We start from the raw sequence: 13,393 nt of genomic DNA, 5'->3' as shown, positions 1-13,393 counted from the left end.
GCAATCATTCTCATTGTAGCAGTCATTTTCTGGAGTGACGATAGGCCAGGATCTCCAGTTGCGTTACACTTTTGCATAAAGTAAGGATCGTGCGACTCTATTGCTTCTTGTATTCGAATGAAAAGCTATCGTCTCATGCGAAATCTTCTACGAAAAATGTGATCAAGATATGTTGGATCATCACTAAAGTAGTCACGATATATAAGTTGATGACCAAGTGCTCTGTTTCAGTTGATGACTCGATGATTGAAGACAAACCCACGATGACGTAAAACGTTGTTGCTGTTTTTCAACTGATTAAGTTTTGCACATATAGCTACAGTCATGTTGATTTCTTCAACTTCCTCTTCTTCTTCTTGAGCTAAATATTCAATCATTTCTTGAGGATCCATTAGTCTAACAATGAGAATAGATGATAACAATGAGAAGAGATTTTGGAACAGATTTTCAGTGATGATTTAGTGTTCTTAAAAAAAAGCTTTGAAATATAGAGTTGATGTGAAATGTATTTGTGCAGGTGACCGTTAGAAACAGAAACTATAATAAAAATAAATAGAAAGACTATTGAGAAGGGTTGTTGGATTGAGCTCAAACATTATAACTTAAGAGCCCATTAAGTATTAGTTTTTAAAAGGAGTCTTGCAAGCAACTCTTGGAGTTGCTCTGAGATCTTTGAAAGTGAGGAATGTGGAGATGCTCTTAGTAATTTTAAGAGCGTTTAAAAATCTCTTGGAGCAAAAGATTTCGTCTCCCTTCTCAAATTTAAAGTTAAGAGGCACTTTAAGGATCAATTTAAGATCCTAAGAGCAAGTCCAACAGTTCCTAATAGGTTCCTTCTAAATATTATAAAATATTAACTCTTAGTGATTTAAAACATGATTTTAAATTTCAACTCCAACAATGATCCTTGTCTTCATTTCTTATTATTATAATAATAAGAAATTTAAATGAGATATGAAAGGAAGAGAGAGAAAAGAACTAAAAAGAAGAGAGAGAGAGAGAGAGAGAGAGAGATAAATTAATTTTTTATTGATAAAAATTATATAAATGATGATTTGTGGTTCCTTAAATATAAGGTATGAGAGATATGTTTTAGTTTTTTTTTTGCCAAATTTAAAGCAGATTTCATTAATGACTTGAAAGAGATTCAATCGGGACAACCCCCAACTGATCATGCAACCAGGTTGAAAAACAAATAGAGCTAAATAAGTAATCGTTTTGTTTCCGGATTGCTTAACAAACTGAATACAAATGTTCTGAAAATTAAAAATGAAGGTAATGGTTTCCCGGACAATCCAACATGCATCTCCCCCGAAAACAGTAGCTTCACAATTGACCCTCACCTTAATTCAGTTGATATTGCAATGTTCAGAGGACTCAGTTGCAACAACTGAGTTTAGAGGCCTCATGTTATGAACAAATATTTTTTGTGAGAAGTGAGCACATGTGATTTTCACCACCGTTCCAAACGCACCCCACCTATCTACTTGCCGGACACCAGCTATAGACCTGCCGAAAGTATTGTTGATGCGAGATATCCAGATCTCCCAATATACCATCCAATTCATTTTCAACACAACCACCACATCGCACAAAGCGAGACACATCGCATAAAGCGGGACAATCAAATACACAAATAATAACTTAAATAGAACAATACGAGAAAAACCCAAAATTCAAAAATCTCGGAATAACACCAAATTGTAATATGTTGTTAGACCAAAGATTTTGAATCCAAAAACTGAATTTTATTATAAAATCCGCTCTTACCTTAGTAGATCTGAAAACTAAAGTGAAGAACTGTAATGGATTTTTCGAATTTTGTAAAACAAATCTCGATTTTATTAAAGAAAAAGTGAATAAAAGGAGAAGATGAAGATGAAGATGAAGATGAATATGGAGATAGAGATGGATAGAAATGGTGAAAAGGAAGGTAGGACGGCTAGGGTTAGGTGAAGTTAGGGCGGCCGACTCTCATGCGAGAGAGAGAAGTGATACCATTAAATTGTGTGGTGAGATATGTTTTAGTTTAATAATATAAGAAATCACTAAAACACTGTTGGAGTGTAATTTTATGTATATTTCTTATATTTAGACTTAATAACATGTTTATCTCTTTGAGCAAAAGGTTTCATCGTCATTCTCAAATTTAAAGTTAAAAGTCAATTTAGAATAGTAGACATGAAAAAATCCAAAAACTTATGCATCCGAAGGTTAGCGGCTGCGGGTTACCCACGATAAAAAAATCCAAAATCCTACGCACGAAAAGATCAAATAAAAAGTATGCAAAAAAATTGACAAAATCACTGAACTCGAACCAAATGACTGTATCTAGCTAAACATTAGGAAACTCAGGGGCTCTGGCAGACTCAAAATAGGTAGAGATGAGGTTTCAGGAAAAATTGTTACCATTTTTAGATTTGCACGTTTAAGGAGAGATAGCTGATAAATGAGTTTTTCAGAACTCAGGGCAAGTTGCTGCTTATGCTACTTGTACTGTCCCTCGGCGGCTCTGGTGACAACTGATGTTCATTGCATGTCCATGTCCGAGAAAAGAAGACGATGCAGGCTCACACCCGGCAGTTTCCAGTGAGCTCTGTTGGATTTGTCAGGGACCTAGAGTTTACCTTTGATAACTTTACCACGTTAAAAATATTTGCAACATCAGTATCCATTTTGGACCTAAATTCTTTCATATTGTGAAAGAGTTTGCTCCTAATTAGATTGTTGCAATCTTTTGGAGATCGCCTGGAAAACATTCATGTCGTCCAACATTTCCAACATCTTCGATAATTTGCCTGAGGTTCGTGGTGTACGTCTTGACGGGTTCCTTGGCAACACCACCCACCAGCCTCCATGTCTTTACTTGATGGCCGTACTTAGTACACAGGCGTGCAGTATAGGAAAGGTATTGATACACAATCTTAATGTCGTATTCCATAAAGATGTTACTTTTACGGGTTTGAATCCTTGACCTAGCATATAGCGAATATTACCTATCTTGATCTCTCATTGTTTGGTAAAACAGCACACTGATTAGAGGTTTGTGGTCGTGATTTGATCAACAGATCAAAACTTATCAGGCGACCAGTATACCATCCAGAGAAAATTAAGAAAAAATATATGTGCAGGAGGTAGAAAGAATAAACATGATCTGCCCCAAGTACATTAACAAACTTGCCTACTGTTAACTAATTCTGAAATAGAAACATTACAGGGTAAATAACTTTAGAGAAAACTGGACCTGAGGTTGTCTCGGGAATCTAGCCTGAGGTTATAAGGATTTTGAGTACAATTTTAAATGGGTAGTTTTGTAATTTTAAGTCAACCCCCTATCTAAATACCCCTACTATTATATGAGGAAATCTGATAACCTCATGCACAACCCTGAGGACAACCTCAGGCACATCGATCTCATGACTTTATCTAAATTTAACTTCTCAGAATTAACCCCCCCCCCCCAAGCAAACAGCATGCAAAGTTTATTCTCCAATTCAATTATTCAACAAAACCAAAAAAAAATAATTTAAAATCAAGGAATTTAACGAAAGTATATGATAGCATGTTATAGATTTGGAAATATCACCAATCACCGCCACATTGATTGTCCTGAAAGTTTACGACAATCCAATCAAAATGCAAATGTAGCTATGGTGTGCAGTTTTGAATCACTAAATCTGGTCAAAGTATTGCGTCATGAAACATTATGATGAATGCATATTTTGGCTTCAGTCAAGTCTGATCAGCTGGTGGAGATTAACCTCTCAAAGTCTATTTTTAAAACTAGATTAAAGACTGAAGTCACTAAACTGGAGGAAGCGATGCAGGGACGTCTTGTTGTTGCTGTTGCTGCATCGATTTCATTTGAACAACTTGACACTGCAAGCTCCATTCTTCCATCTGCCCAAATATGATTTGTGAGGAAATTAAAACAATACATTATACTACATAATTGTCTATTAATTCACAGGACATGGGCCACTTGGTAATGTCACAAGTCACAAGAATAAAGTTCATATACTGATTCTTGACTCCTGAGTTAAAAAAGGTATGTACCTCTAACATCGAAATATATTTGGACAACTCTACGCACTCCTCCAACATAGCCTTCTCTTGTGCTGCTACTTTTGCTAATTCTGCAAGTACTGCAACATTTTTCTCCACCTATTCATGCACATTTACAAATTCAGCATCTCGAAGCATAACTTACTCAGCCACTCAGGCCACACAATACTAGCTGAACTATCGAGATACCTCAGGTGAATAAGTTGATAACATGGACTCAATTGATACTGCCAAATCTGATGCATACCGCAATGCCAAGGAAGCTGTTTCAGGTACCACCTACAATTTAAGTCGTGTTAGTCTAATCATGTGCACACACAGATTGCAAGAACCATTTAAAGTATTTGTTTGGCATACCACAGCTCCTTCAACAAGGGGAATTCTGCAAACAGCAGAATGCAAAGCATCTGTGGTCATCGTAACTGCTGATAGGTGTTGTCTTTCTAGATTACTCCATGTTTCCAAAGTCTTAATCTGTCACATAGATTTTGTCTCGTATGTCACTATAAAATTTATCATAATATCATTAGAAAACTAAAAAATTAATTAGGTAAACGTATATACTGACCTGAGACAGCAGAATACTATAAAGCTTCATCTCCAGTTTCTCTTTTTCTAGCTGTAGTCTCTTCTGTAGCACAGAACTCTGCAACTTCAAGACAGCATCATACCCGTATAGTAATTTGCTCTGAAGAAAATCAAAGGAAGACATTAAAAAATATAAAATTACACAATTATTATCATTAGCACAATCTGTCATATTCATTGAGATCTTCTCTTAATATTCACGTGTCAAGCATTAAATTTTCTTGAAACCCCTAATCATACACTAATCTCCTTCTGATCACTTGTTTCCTGCATAGCTCCTACACTACATGGTAATAAAAGATTTTATTTAGGCAGATAAAAATTTATGTTCAAACAATGTTCTACTTCACTCCTAGATATATCTGTAGATATGAAAGTAAAAGATCAAAAATAACTACATTCGTAGATAATGAGACATGATCTTTATCACAGAATCCTGTTGAACTACTTAAAAGAATTTGATTATTGAAATTATGAAAATAGTATCCAACTTTCAATCAAATGGTAGCTCATAAATTAATAACCAAAGACAATGTTGAATCAAATTTAGCGCCGCAATAGATACAAGCATAACAAGCTCAGTACATTTAACATGTGCAATTACAACTGATCAAATGAATCTTTAAGACAGAAATGTGCTGAACAAATAGGAAGGCACATTAATGTCAACATTTTAACAAATGGATCTGTTAGATAATCGTCTCTCCCAAAATCTTAAGGTGTTTAGGAAAGCATTGAATGAATCTTATACATTTAACTAGATACAATACTGTGAAACAAATGTTAAATCACATACAAGACAATGCTAATTAAACACAACAAGCTTGTCTCATCCAAATACTATATAGTTACAACTCAACTATCACATGCAGGCAGATATAAGAGGTGATAAAACTATCTAATTGAGCTGTTAAATTGTTCAAAACAACACATGCAACAAAAAACAACAAAATTCATACCTCAGCCTGAGAAGTGACATGCTCATTAACAGCTGAACCTCGAGCATTAGTGTATCTCCACTGCAGTAAGCGATTATGCAACATTCGAAGCTGATGGACACTCTCCGCGAGTGTGTTCACACCTGAAACCACTGCAGTTCCACTACCAGCACTGCTAGGATAAGGTTTCTTATGCTTGAACAAATCCAGTCCCAAACTAATAAAACTCCCAACCCCTTTCGACCTTGAAGGACTTGTCGGAGGCAATTTCCCCTTAGACGGACTAGTAGGAGGTTTGGAATCCCAATGAGGAGGTGAAGGAGGCTTCAAATTTGAATGTCGCGGTGATGACTTTTTAGAGGGTGCTGTTAGCGAATTAGCTCTTTTCACACTATTTTTCAAATTCATTTTCTTAAAATTATCCGTCACAATGTTTGTCTCGGACGTTCCTCTTCTATGCTTTTGATCAATAGAAGAAGCCTCTAAACCAGACTTACGAAAACTCGAACTCACAGTTGGTGACATGTAAGATGCAGGAGAATTTCTACCTATATAAGGTGATCCTAAACTGTTGTTCGAGCCATAATCACTACACTCTGATCCCGAATCCTGATTATCCAATAAATCAGATGATTTTCCTCCGAATGATCTCTCACGAAACGCTGTCTCATCAACCGACATTCTTCCTGGAATTACATGATCATCCTCGTCAATCATCGGTGATGAAGGCGAGGATGATCTTCCAGGAAATTTAAATTTTCCAGTGTATCGCATTGATCCACCGAAAAAAGGCTTATAATTCTCCTTACTACTACTACCACTACTACTATTACTCTGAGGAGTGCTATCGAATCTCGAAAACACAGTGCTGCTGCAGCTTTTCTGCCTATTAAGAAACATTGAATTATCCGACTTTTTTAATTCTTTTTCTTTTTCTCCTCTAGATGATTTTCCAGCAGATGGCCAGAGCTTTCGTAACAAACCTGAGTCGTGGCTCCGGTGTTTTCGAGTATCATTAGTCGAACCCGATGATTTAGTTATTTGCCATAACGGTGATGAGAGCGATGAATTTGATGAAAGTGAAGAATTTTTCTCGATTTGAATTTGAGGAGATGGAGGAATGTTATGCAGATACCGTGAGCTCACTTCTCGAAATTTCGGCCTCCGCGGCTCGTCGGAAACTGATGATTTTTTCATTGTGTGTAGAAAATGAGAATTGACAGGATCAAAAATGAGATTGTGAATGGAACAGGGAAACAAAACAAAACAAACACACTTAAAAACTGGCGGCCAAATAGAAAATCAAGTGCAGGCGTGGGTAAATTTACCGTAACGCCCTTGTGTGTGACTTGTTTTTAAGGGAATGGTGGGGGTGTATTTGGAATTAAAGGGGATATATGATATTGACAATGTAGTTAGAGTCTTAGAGAATTTGTTGAGGGGGAGAGAGAAAGAGAAATGTTGTGTGTGTGTGAGAGAGAGAGAGAGGGGTAGAGGGGGAGAGAGAGGGGGGGAGAGAGAGAGAGAGAGAGGGAGAGAGAGAGAGAGAGAGAGAGAGAGAGAGAGAGAGAGAGAGAGAGAGAGAGAGAGAGAGAGAGAGGTTGTGAGAGAGAGATGCTTCAAAGTCGAGCTTTTGGGAGATTTTGATACATCTTATGTTTAGCCGGCACATACGATTTACTAATCTGCATCTGCCATGTGTCACTGTTATCGTTTTCATTGTTTCATATAACCATATTTTTATTTTATATAGTATCTGCTTTTAATTTACTTTGATATCTTTTTAGATTTATAGAGTATCTTACAGACGTTTCTTTTTTATTAAATTACCTTTATAAAAAAAGATTCTTTACTCATTAATACTGGAGGTAAAATTTAATAGGACTGGTAGCTTTTTTTGTTATTATCTTATATTTCACTGTTAAATGTGATTTAAATTAGATTATTGTAGATTATTGTAATCCATGTTTATAAGAGTCATGCTTATAAATTTTTTTTAAGAAATGTTAAAATCCCAAAAACAGTTTCTAAATGATAAGTTGTCAACGTATTATTATTATTTTTTTGTTGACAGGATCAACGTATTATTGGATAATCACTGATAAATGAATTCTCGTGTATTAATATGAATCACACGAATTAAAATATGATAGTGTCATTTTGAAAATATTTTTGAGAATTTTTTTTGGATACGTAGCATTGTTCAATCCTTTTTTATAAGCTTTAGAAACCGTGGCTGTCTACAATCATTTGCTTGAGTTCAGTAATTCATGTCCATGTCTTTCCAGTAGAGCTATGTTTAAGATTTACATAAGCAAGATATTAAAAAAGCTAAAAAATAAAAATGATTTTTCCAAAAAGAAAATTTGAAGAGTATAAAGATTATTAGAATCAAAGATAAAATGCCCACACTTCCCCTGAAATATGTAAGGCCCAAAGAAATGAAACAAACAAAAGGCCCAAAGAGTTAAAGAATGCATACAGCTCGGAGCCCGGCCCAAATACTAGTTCATGGAAAATTAGAGTCACTCACAATAAAAAAACGCCGTTGCCGGGGATCGAACCCGGGTCATCCGCGTGACAGGCGGATATACTTACCACTATACTACAACGACTTGTGCATTTCGTGGTTGACTTTAACGATATAATAATATAATAATAGTGGTCATAGTCTCATGCAACTGTAACTCTGTAAGTCATTCTCCACTCACCTGCTTAAATTTTCGAAACCTATTACTGTATTATATTATTATTATAATGTCTCTCTCTCACAACGTTTGATCACTTACCTAACCAGCTCTTAACCGAAATCAGCTTGAATGACGGAAATGCAAGGAAACTAGGTAGTTTACTCTATACGTTTATCATTGTATCAAGAGTTGGGCTGGTTTGATCCGGAATAGGTTGATGGAGAGATAATCATGATGGATTTCACATGTATTTTGGTTATTGTTTGTTCTCTGTTTATTTTTCTAGATTTTTTTGAGTTTTAATCGCCATTGTTTTTTCTGCTTCGAATTGGTTTGATAATTTTGGTTGAGTTGCATTTGTTGGTTTCGTTTTGTTTGGAATTGTTGTGAATTGATTTTGCCATGTGGTCAAATATTGTAATAGTAAGGCTAAATTCTAGGTGTAGAATTGTTACCATATGAATTAATTACATGTCCCCTTTCACTTGCTATAAATGTAGCTTGAATTTGTGAATGAGAAGGGCACCCGAACATTCTTTCTCTGTTCTCTTACTCATCTTGCTCTCTCTCCGATCAAATATAGTAGTTTTTTTAGTAGCTCTTTTATTGTTACTATAGCCGGTATTTTATAACACGTTATCAGCACGAAACTCTGCCGAAACTGAGAAGGTATACTTTTAATTTAAATGTACATATATATGAGTAGAGGTGGTTACACCCTCTACATATAATTCAAATATATATATATATATATATGACCGAAGTAGACGTGGTTATACCCTCTACTAATAATTTAAATATGTATGGCAGGAACACCGCCTATTATTTTACGGTACCATTTAATTTTGGGTAATACCGAAGTATAGTGGGAACCTTAATTTATAATTTGTATAACTATCGTATAATAACTTTTTGCCCCTAACTAACTTATGCAGGATTGTCCAATTTAATTTATTATTGATCGGAGATAACCTGCATACGCAGACGTCCGTATAGCAGGTGAAAATCCATTTGTCATTATATATATAGATTTGTTTATATTATCAATGATAATAATGATATATACATTGATTATTGCGCACTTGTTAACGCATCCGATTAACTAGGATTTTATGTAATATTTACATTGATGAATTAAAATTTAATAATTTTCGTGTTAATTCAGATTTAGTATGACAAATATTACAAGCTTGTCGTTCGTTGCTTTGGACATTTCTGGCGATAATTATTTATCATGGGTACAAGATGTAAAGTTGCATTTGGGTTCAAAAAAATTAAGTGATACAATAAAGGCAGAAAATAAATCTATGGCTGAAGAAAACTTTACCTCTATAATTTTTCTCCGACACCACATGCATGAAGATTTAAAATCTGAGTACTTGGAAGTCGAGGATCCCTTTATTTTATGGGAAAATCTAAAGGATAGGTTCGATCACCAGAAATTAGTTTATCTACCTGCAGCTGAAAATGATTGGGCTAATTTAAGACTTCAGGATTTTAAGAGTGTCCGAGCATATAGCTCTGCTTTGTTCAAAATAAGTTTTAGGCTTATTATGTTTGGTGAGAAAGTTACGGAAAAAAAGAAAAATCGATAAAACATTATCAACTTTTCACCCCAATAATATCAACTTAGCAGAGATGTACAGGGAGCACAAATTTACTAAGTTCGGAGATCTTCTATCAACTCTCCTCGTTGCTGAACAGAATCATGAATTGGTGATTAAGAATCATCAATCCCGTCCAACAGGATCTGCCCCATTACCTGAAGTAAATAACATGTCATTCCAGCAGAATGTACGTGGAAAAGGATATAGAGGTGGACGGGGCCAAGGGCGGTACCGTGGACGAGGTCGGAGCCACGGACATTTTTGTCCATATAACAACTCTGGTCACCGGAAGTGGCAATCTGAATCACAGAGTAAAAGAAAGGCACCACGAGGAGGAAAAACTGAAAATATTTGTTATAGGTGCGGCATTGATGGGCACTGGACACGTAATTGTCATGCCCCGGATTATCTTGTTAAGCTATACCAATCTTCTCAAAAATCAAAAGAGAAAATGGTAGAATTTCGCCAACAATAACATAGATGATTTTCCGAGAATCACAACTGGAGGAATAAGCATTAATGGTCCGAATGAACCTAACGAAACTCCCATATGGGAGGCTGAAGATTAGTTTCATATAATTACTATAGTAGTATGTATTGTGTGCTTTATTTTGTTTGAACTATGTAGTGTGTTATGTTCTTATCAAATAAATTATGTTTCTTAATTATATACAGAATGGATTCTGAAGATATATACATTGCTGATTGTGGTACAACTCATACGATTCTACAGAACCAAAAATATTTTACCCAAATAACCAAAACTGAAGCTCAAGTTGGAACGATTTCCTGCGTATCTAATATAATCGAAGGTTTTGGAAAAGCTAGTTTCGTCCTACCTAATGGTACCCACATACACATTCCAAATGCATTATATTCTAGTAAGTCTACTAGAAATCTTCTTAATTTTAAAGATATCCGACTCAATAATTTTCACATCGAAACTACCTCTGAGGCTAATAGAGAATATCTTCTTATTACTTCCGCTAAGCCTAGCAACATGAAAATCTTAGAAAAGTTTTACTCACTTTCCTCAGAATTATATATGATGAAAATTAGAACTATTGAGTCGCACAATATCATTGCTTCCAAACTCATAGATCCAAAATCTTTTACACTTTGGCATGAAAGATTAGGTCATCCTGGTGTCTCTATGATGCGTCGTATTATAGAGAATTCTACTGGTCATCCTCTTAAAGATTTTAAAGTTCTTTCCAACAATGACCTTCCATGTTCAGCATGTTCTTAAGGAAAACTGATTACTCGACCATCCCCTACTAAAGTTCAGCTTGAAAGCCCAACTTTTCTAGAAAGGATCCAAGGCGACATATGTGGACCTATACACCCATCATCTGGCCCATTTAGGTACTTCATAGTATTAATCGATGCCTCAACTAGATGATCTCATGTTTGTCTTCTCTCAACTCGTAATGATGCTTTTGCAAAATTACTTGCCCAAATAATCAAATTACGAGCTCAATTTCCAAATCATTTCATCAAGTCAATTCGTTTAGATAATGCCGGCGAATTCACATCTGTAACTTTTGTCGACTATTGCATGTCTGTAGGAATCTCAGTTGAACACCTAGTTCCTCATGTACATACACAAAATGGGTTAGCTGAGTCCTTTATCAAAAGACTCCAACTTATTGCAAGACCGTTATTGTTAAAAGTAAAATTACCTACATCTATTTGGGGTCACGCAATACTTCATGCTGCTAATATTATTAGGATTAGACCAACTTCCTACAACCAACATTCTCCGCTACAACTGGTACTTGGTCAAGTTCCTAATATTTCTCACTTCAAAGTTTTCGGAAGTGTTGTATATGTACCGATTGCTCCACCACAAAGATCGAAGATGGGAGCTCAAAGAAGAATAGGTATCTACGTTGGTTTTGATTCCACATCTATAATTAGATATCCGGAGCCTCTAACTGGAGACTTGTTTACCGCAAGATATGCAGATTGTCATTTTGACGAGTCTATGTTTCCTTCCTTAGGGGGAGATAAACATTCAAATAAAGTTAATCCTGACATAACATGGAATGCATCAGGATTATATTTTCTAGATCCACGTACCGGTCAATGCGAACTTGAAGTTAAAAAAATTATTCATATGCAAAATATCGCAAACCAAATTCCTGACGCATTTAATGATTCTAGAAATATAACTAAATCTCATATACCTGCAGTAAATACTCCATTTAGAATAGATATACCAATTCAAAAATCAGATACAAAAGAATTGGTTACAGAATCAAAGCCACGCCTGAAACGTTGTAGACCGGTCGGTGCAAAAGATATTGCACCAAGAAAAAGAAAAATAAAGAAAGTTGCCCCTGAAGTGGCACATGCTCCAAAAGAAGCAAATACCCCTGAAGTGGTATTATCTCCTGAAGAGATTCCAGTCCCCGAAGATACGGGATTAAACAATCATGAAATTTCAACAAATTATGTGCATGATATGAAATTATGGGATCGAAGTAAAGCCATAATCGATGATGTATTTGTGTATTCTGCGGCATTGGATGTCGACATAAATTATGATCCTGAACCACAAAGTGTAGATGAATGTCGTCGAAGAAAAGACTGGCCAAAATGGAAGGACGCAATCCAAACAGAATTAAATTCATTGCGTAAAAGAGAAGTATTTGGACTTGTTGTCCAAACACCAATTGGTGTGAACCTTGTTGGGAATAAATGGGTATTCATAAGAAAACGAAATGAAAAGAATAAAATTATGAGATACAAAGCCCGACTTGTAGCACATGGATTTTCTCAAAGGCCTGACATTGATTATCAAGAGACATACTCACCAGTGATGGATGGAATTACCTTTCGTTTTATATTAGGTATGGCATCTAAAGAAAATTTGGAAACACGTCTTATGGACGTCGTTACTGCATACCTATATGGTTCACTTGATAGTGAAATCTTTATGAAAATCCCAGAAGGGTTAAAAATGGATGAGTTCAAGAAACCTCGTCATATATACTCCATTAAACTTCAACGATCATTGTATGGACTGAAACAATCCGGTCGTATGTGGTATAACAGACTTAGTCATTATTTATAAAAGAATGGGTATATTAGTAATCAAATTTCTCCATGTGTTTTTATCAAAAAATCACAATCTGGTTTTGTGATTATTGTTGTATATGTGGATGATTTAAACCTTGTAGGAACAACTACAGAGGTTGATGAAGCTGTCATATATCTAAAGACAGAGTTTGAAATGAAAGATCTTGAAAGGACAAAATATTGCCTTGGTATACAAGTTGAGCACTTGTCATCATGAATTTTCCTCCACCAATCTACATATACAGAAAAGGTTTTGAACAGGTTTTACATGGATAAATCTCATCCATTGACTACTCCAATGGTGGTTAGATCTTTAGAGCCTGATAAAGATTCATTTCGACCACGAGAAGATGATGAAGAGGTTCTTGGTCCTGAAATCTCATATCTAGGTGCAATTGGTGCACTTATGTATCTTGCAAAT

At 35.5% G+C, this 13,393-nt stretch overlaps 2 protein-coding genes and 1 non-coding gene across 3 annotated transcripts; 1 reads left to right on the top strand and 2 right to left on the bottom strand.

The window, feature by feature from the left end:
- Positions 1-3,576: 3,576 nt before the first annotated feature.
- LOC141711533 (QWRF motif-containing protein 3-like) lies at positions 3,577-6,900 on the bottom strand. Its single transcript, XM_074514044.1, has 6 exons — positions 5,613-6,900; positions 4,634-4,753; positions 4,423-4,539; positions 4,255-4,344; positions 4,057-4,164; positions 3,577-3,900 (listed from the first exon to the last, which is right to left on the bottom strand). The coding sequence occupies exons 1-6, from the start codon at positions 6,786-6,788 to the stop codon at positions 3,805-3,807; spliced, it is 1,707 nt and encodes a 568-aa protein (XP_074370145.1). The 5' UTR covers positions 6,789-6,900; the 3' UTR covers positions 3,577-3,804.
- Positions 6,901-8,134: 1,234 nt separating this feature from the next.
- TRNAD-GUC (transfer RNA aspartic acid (anticodon GUC)) lies at positions 8,135-8,206 on the bottom strand. The gene has a single exon. It is a non-coding gene; the product is annotated as a tRNA-Asp (tRNA).
- Positions 8,207-9,453: 1,247 nt separating this feature from the next.
- Positions 9,454-9,876, top strand: LOC141713801 (uncharacterized). Its single transcript, XM_074517374.1, has one exon. It carries the CDS (start codon positions 9,454-9,456, stop codon positions 9,874-9,876), a length of 423 nt encoding a protein of 140 aa, XP_074373475.1.
- The last annotated feature ends 3,517 nt before the right edge of the window (positions 9,877-13,393 follow it).

Source organism: Apium graveolens, chromosome 3, assembly GCF_009905375.1.
Source record: "Apium graveolens cultivar Ventura chromosome 3, ASM990537v1, whole genome shotgun sequence".
In the NCBI taxonomy this organism is placed as follows: Eukaryota; Viridiplantae; Streptophyta; class Magnoliopsida; order Apiales; family Apiaceae; genus Apium; species Apium graveolens.
Note: the sequence above shows the minus strand (reverse complement) of the source record. Positions and strands in the feature narration are given on the sequence as shown.

What these genes read in the sequence shown, in the direction of transcription:
- LOC141713801 (XM_074517374.1), top strand. Translation starts at nt 9,454, where the DNA reads ATGACAAATATTACAAGCTTGTCGTTCGTTGCTTTGGACATTTCTGGC.
- LOC141711533 (XM_074514044.1), bottom strand. Translation starts at nt 6,788, where the DNA reads ATGAAAAAATCATCAGTTTCCGACGAGCCGCGGAGGCCGAAATTTCGA. An exon ending in ATGTCACTTCTCAGGCTGAG is followed by an intron (nt 4,754 to 5,612) that starts GTATGAATTTTG and finishes GATTTTCTTCAG; the next exon opens with AGCAAATTACTATACGGGTA. An exon ending in AATATATTTCGATGTTAGAG is followed by an intron (nt 3,901 to 4,056) that starts GTACATACCTTT and finishes ATATTTGGGCAG; the next exon opens with ATGGAAGAATGGAGCTTGCA.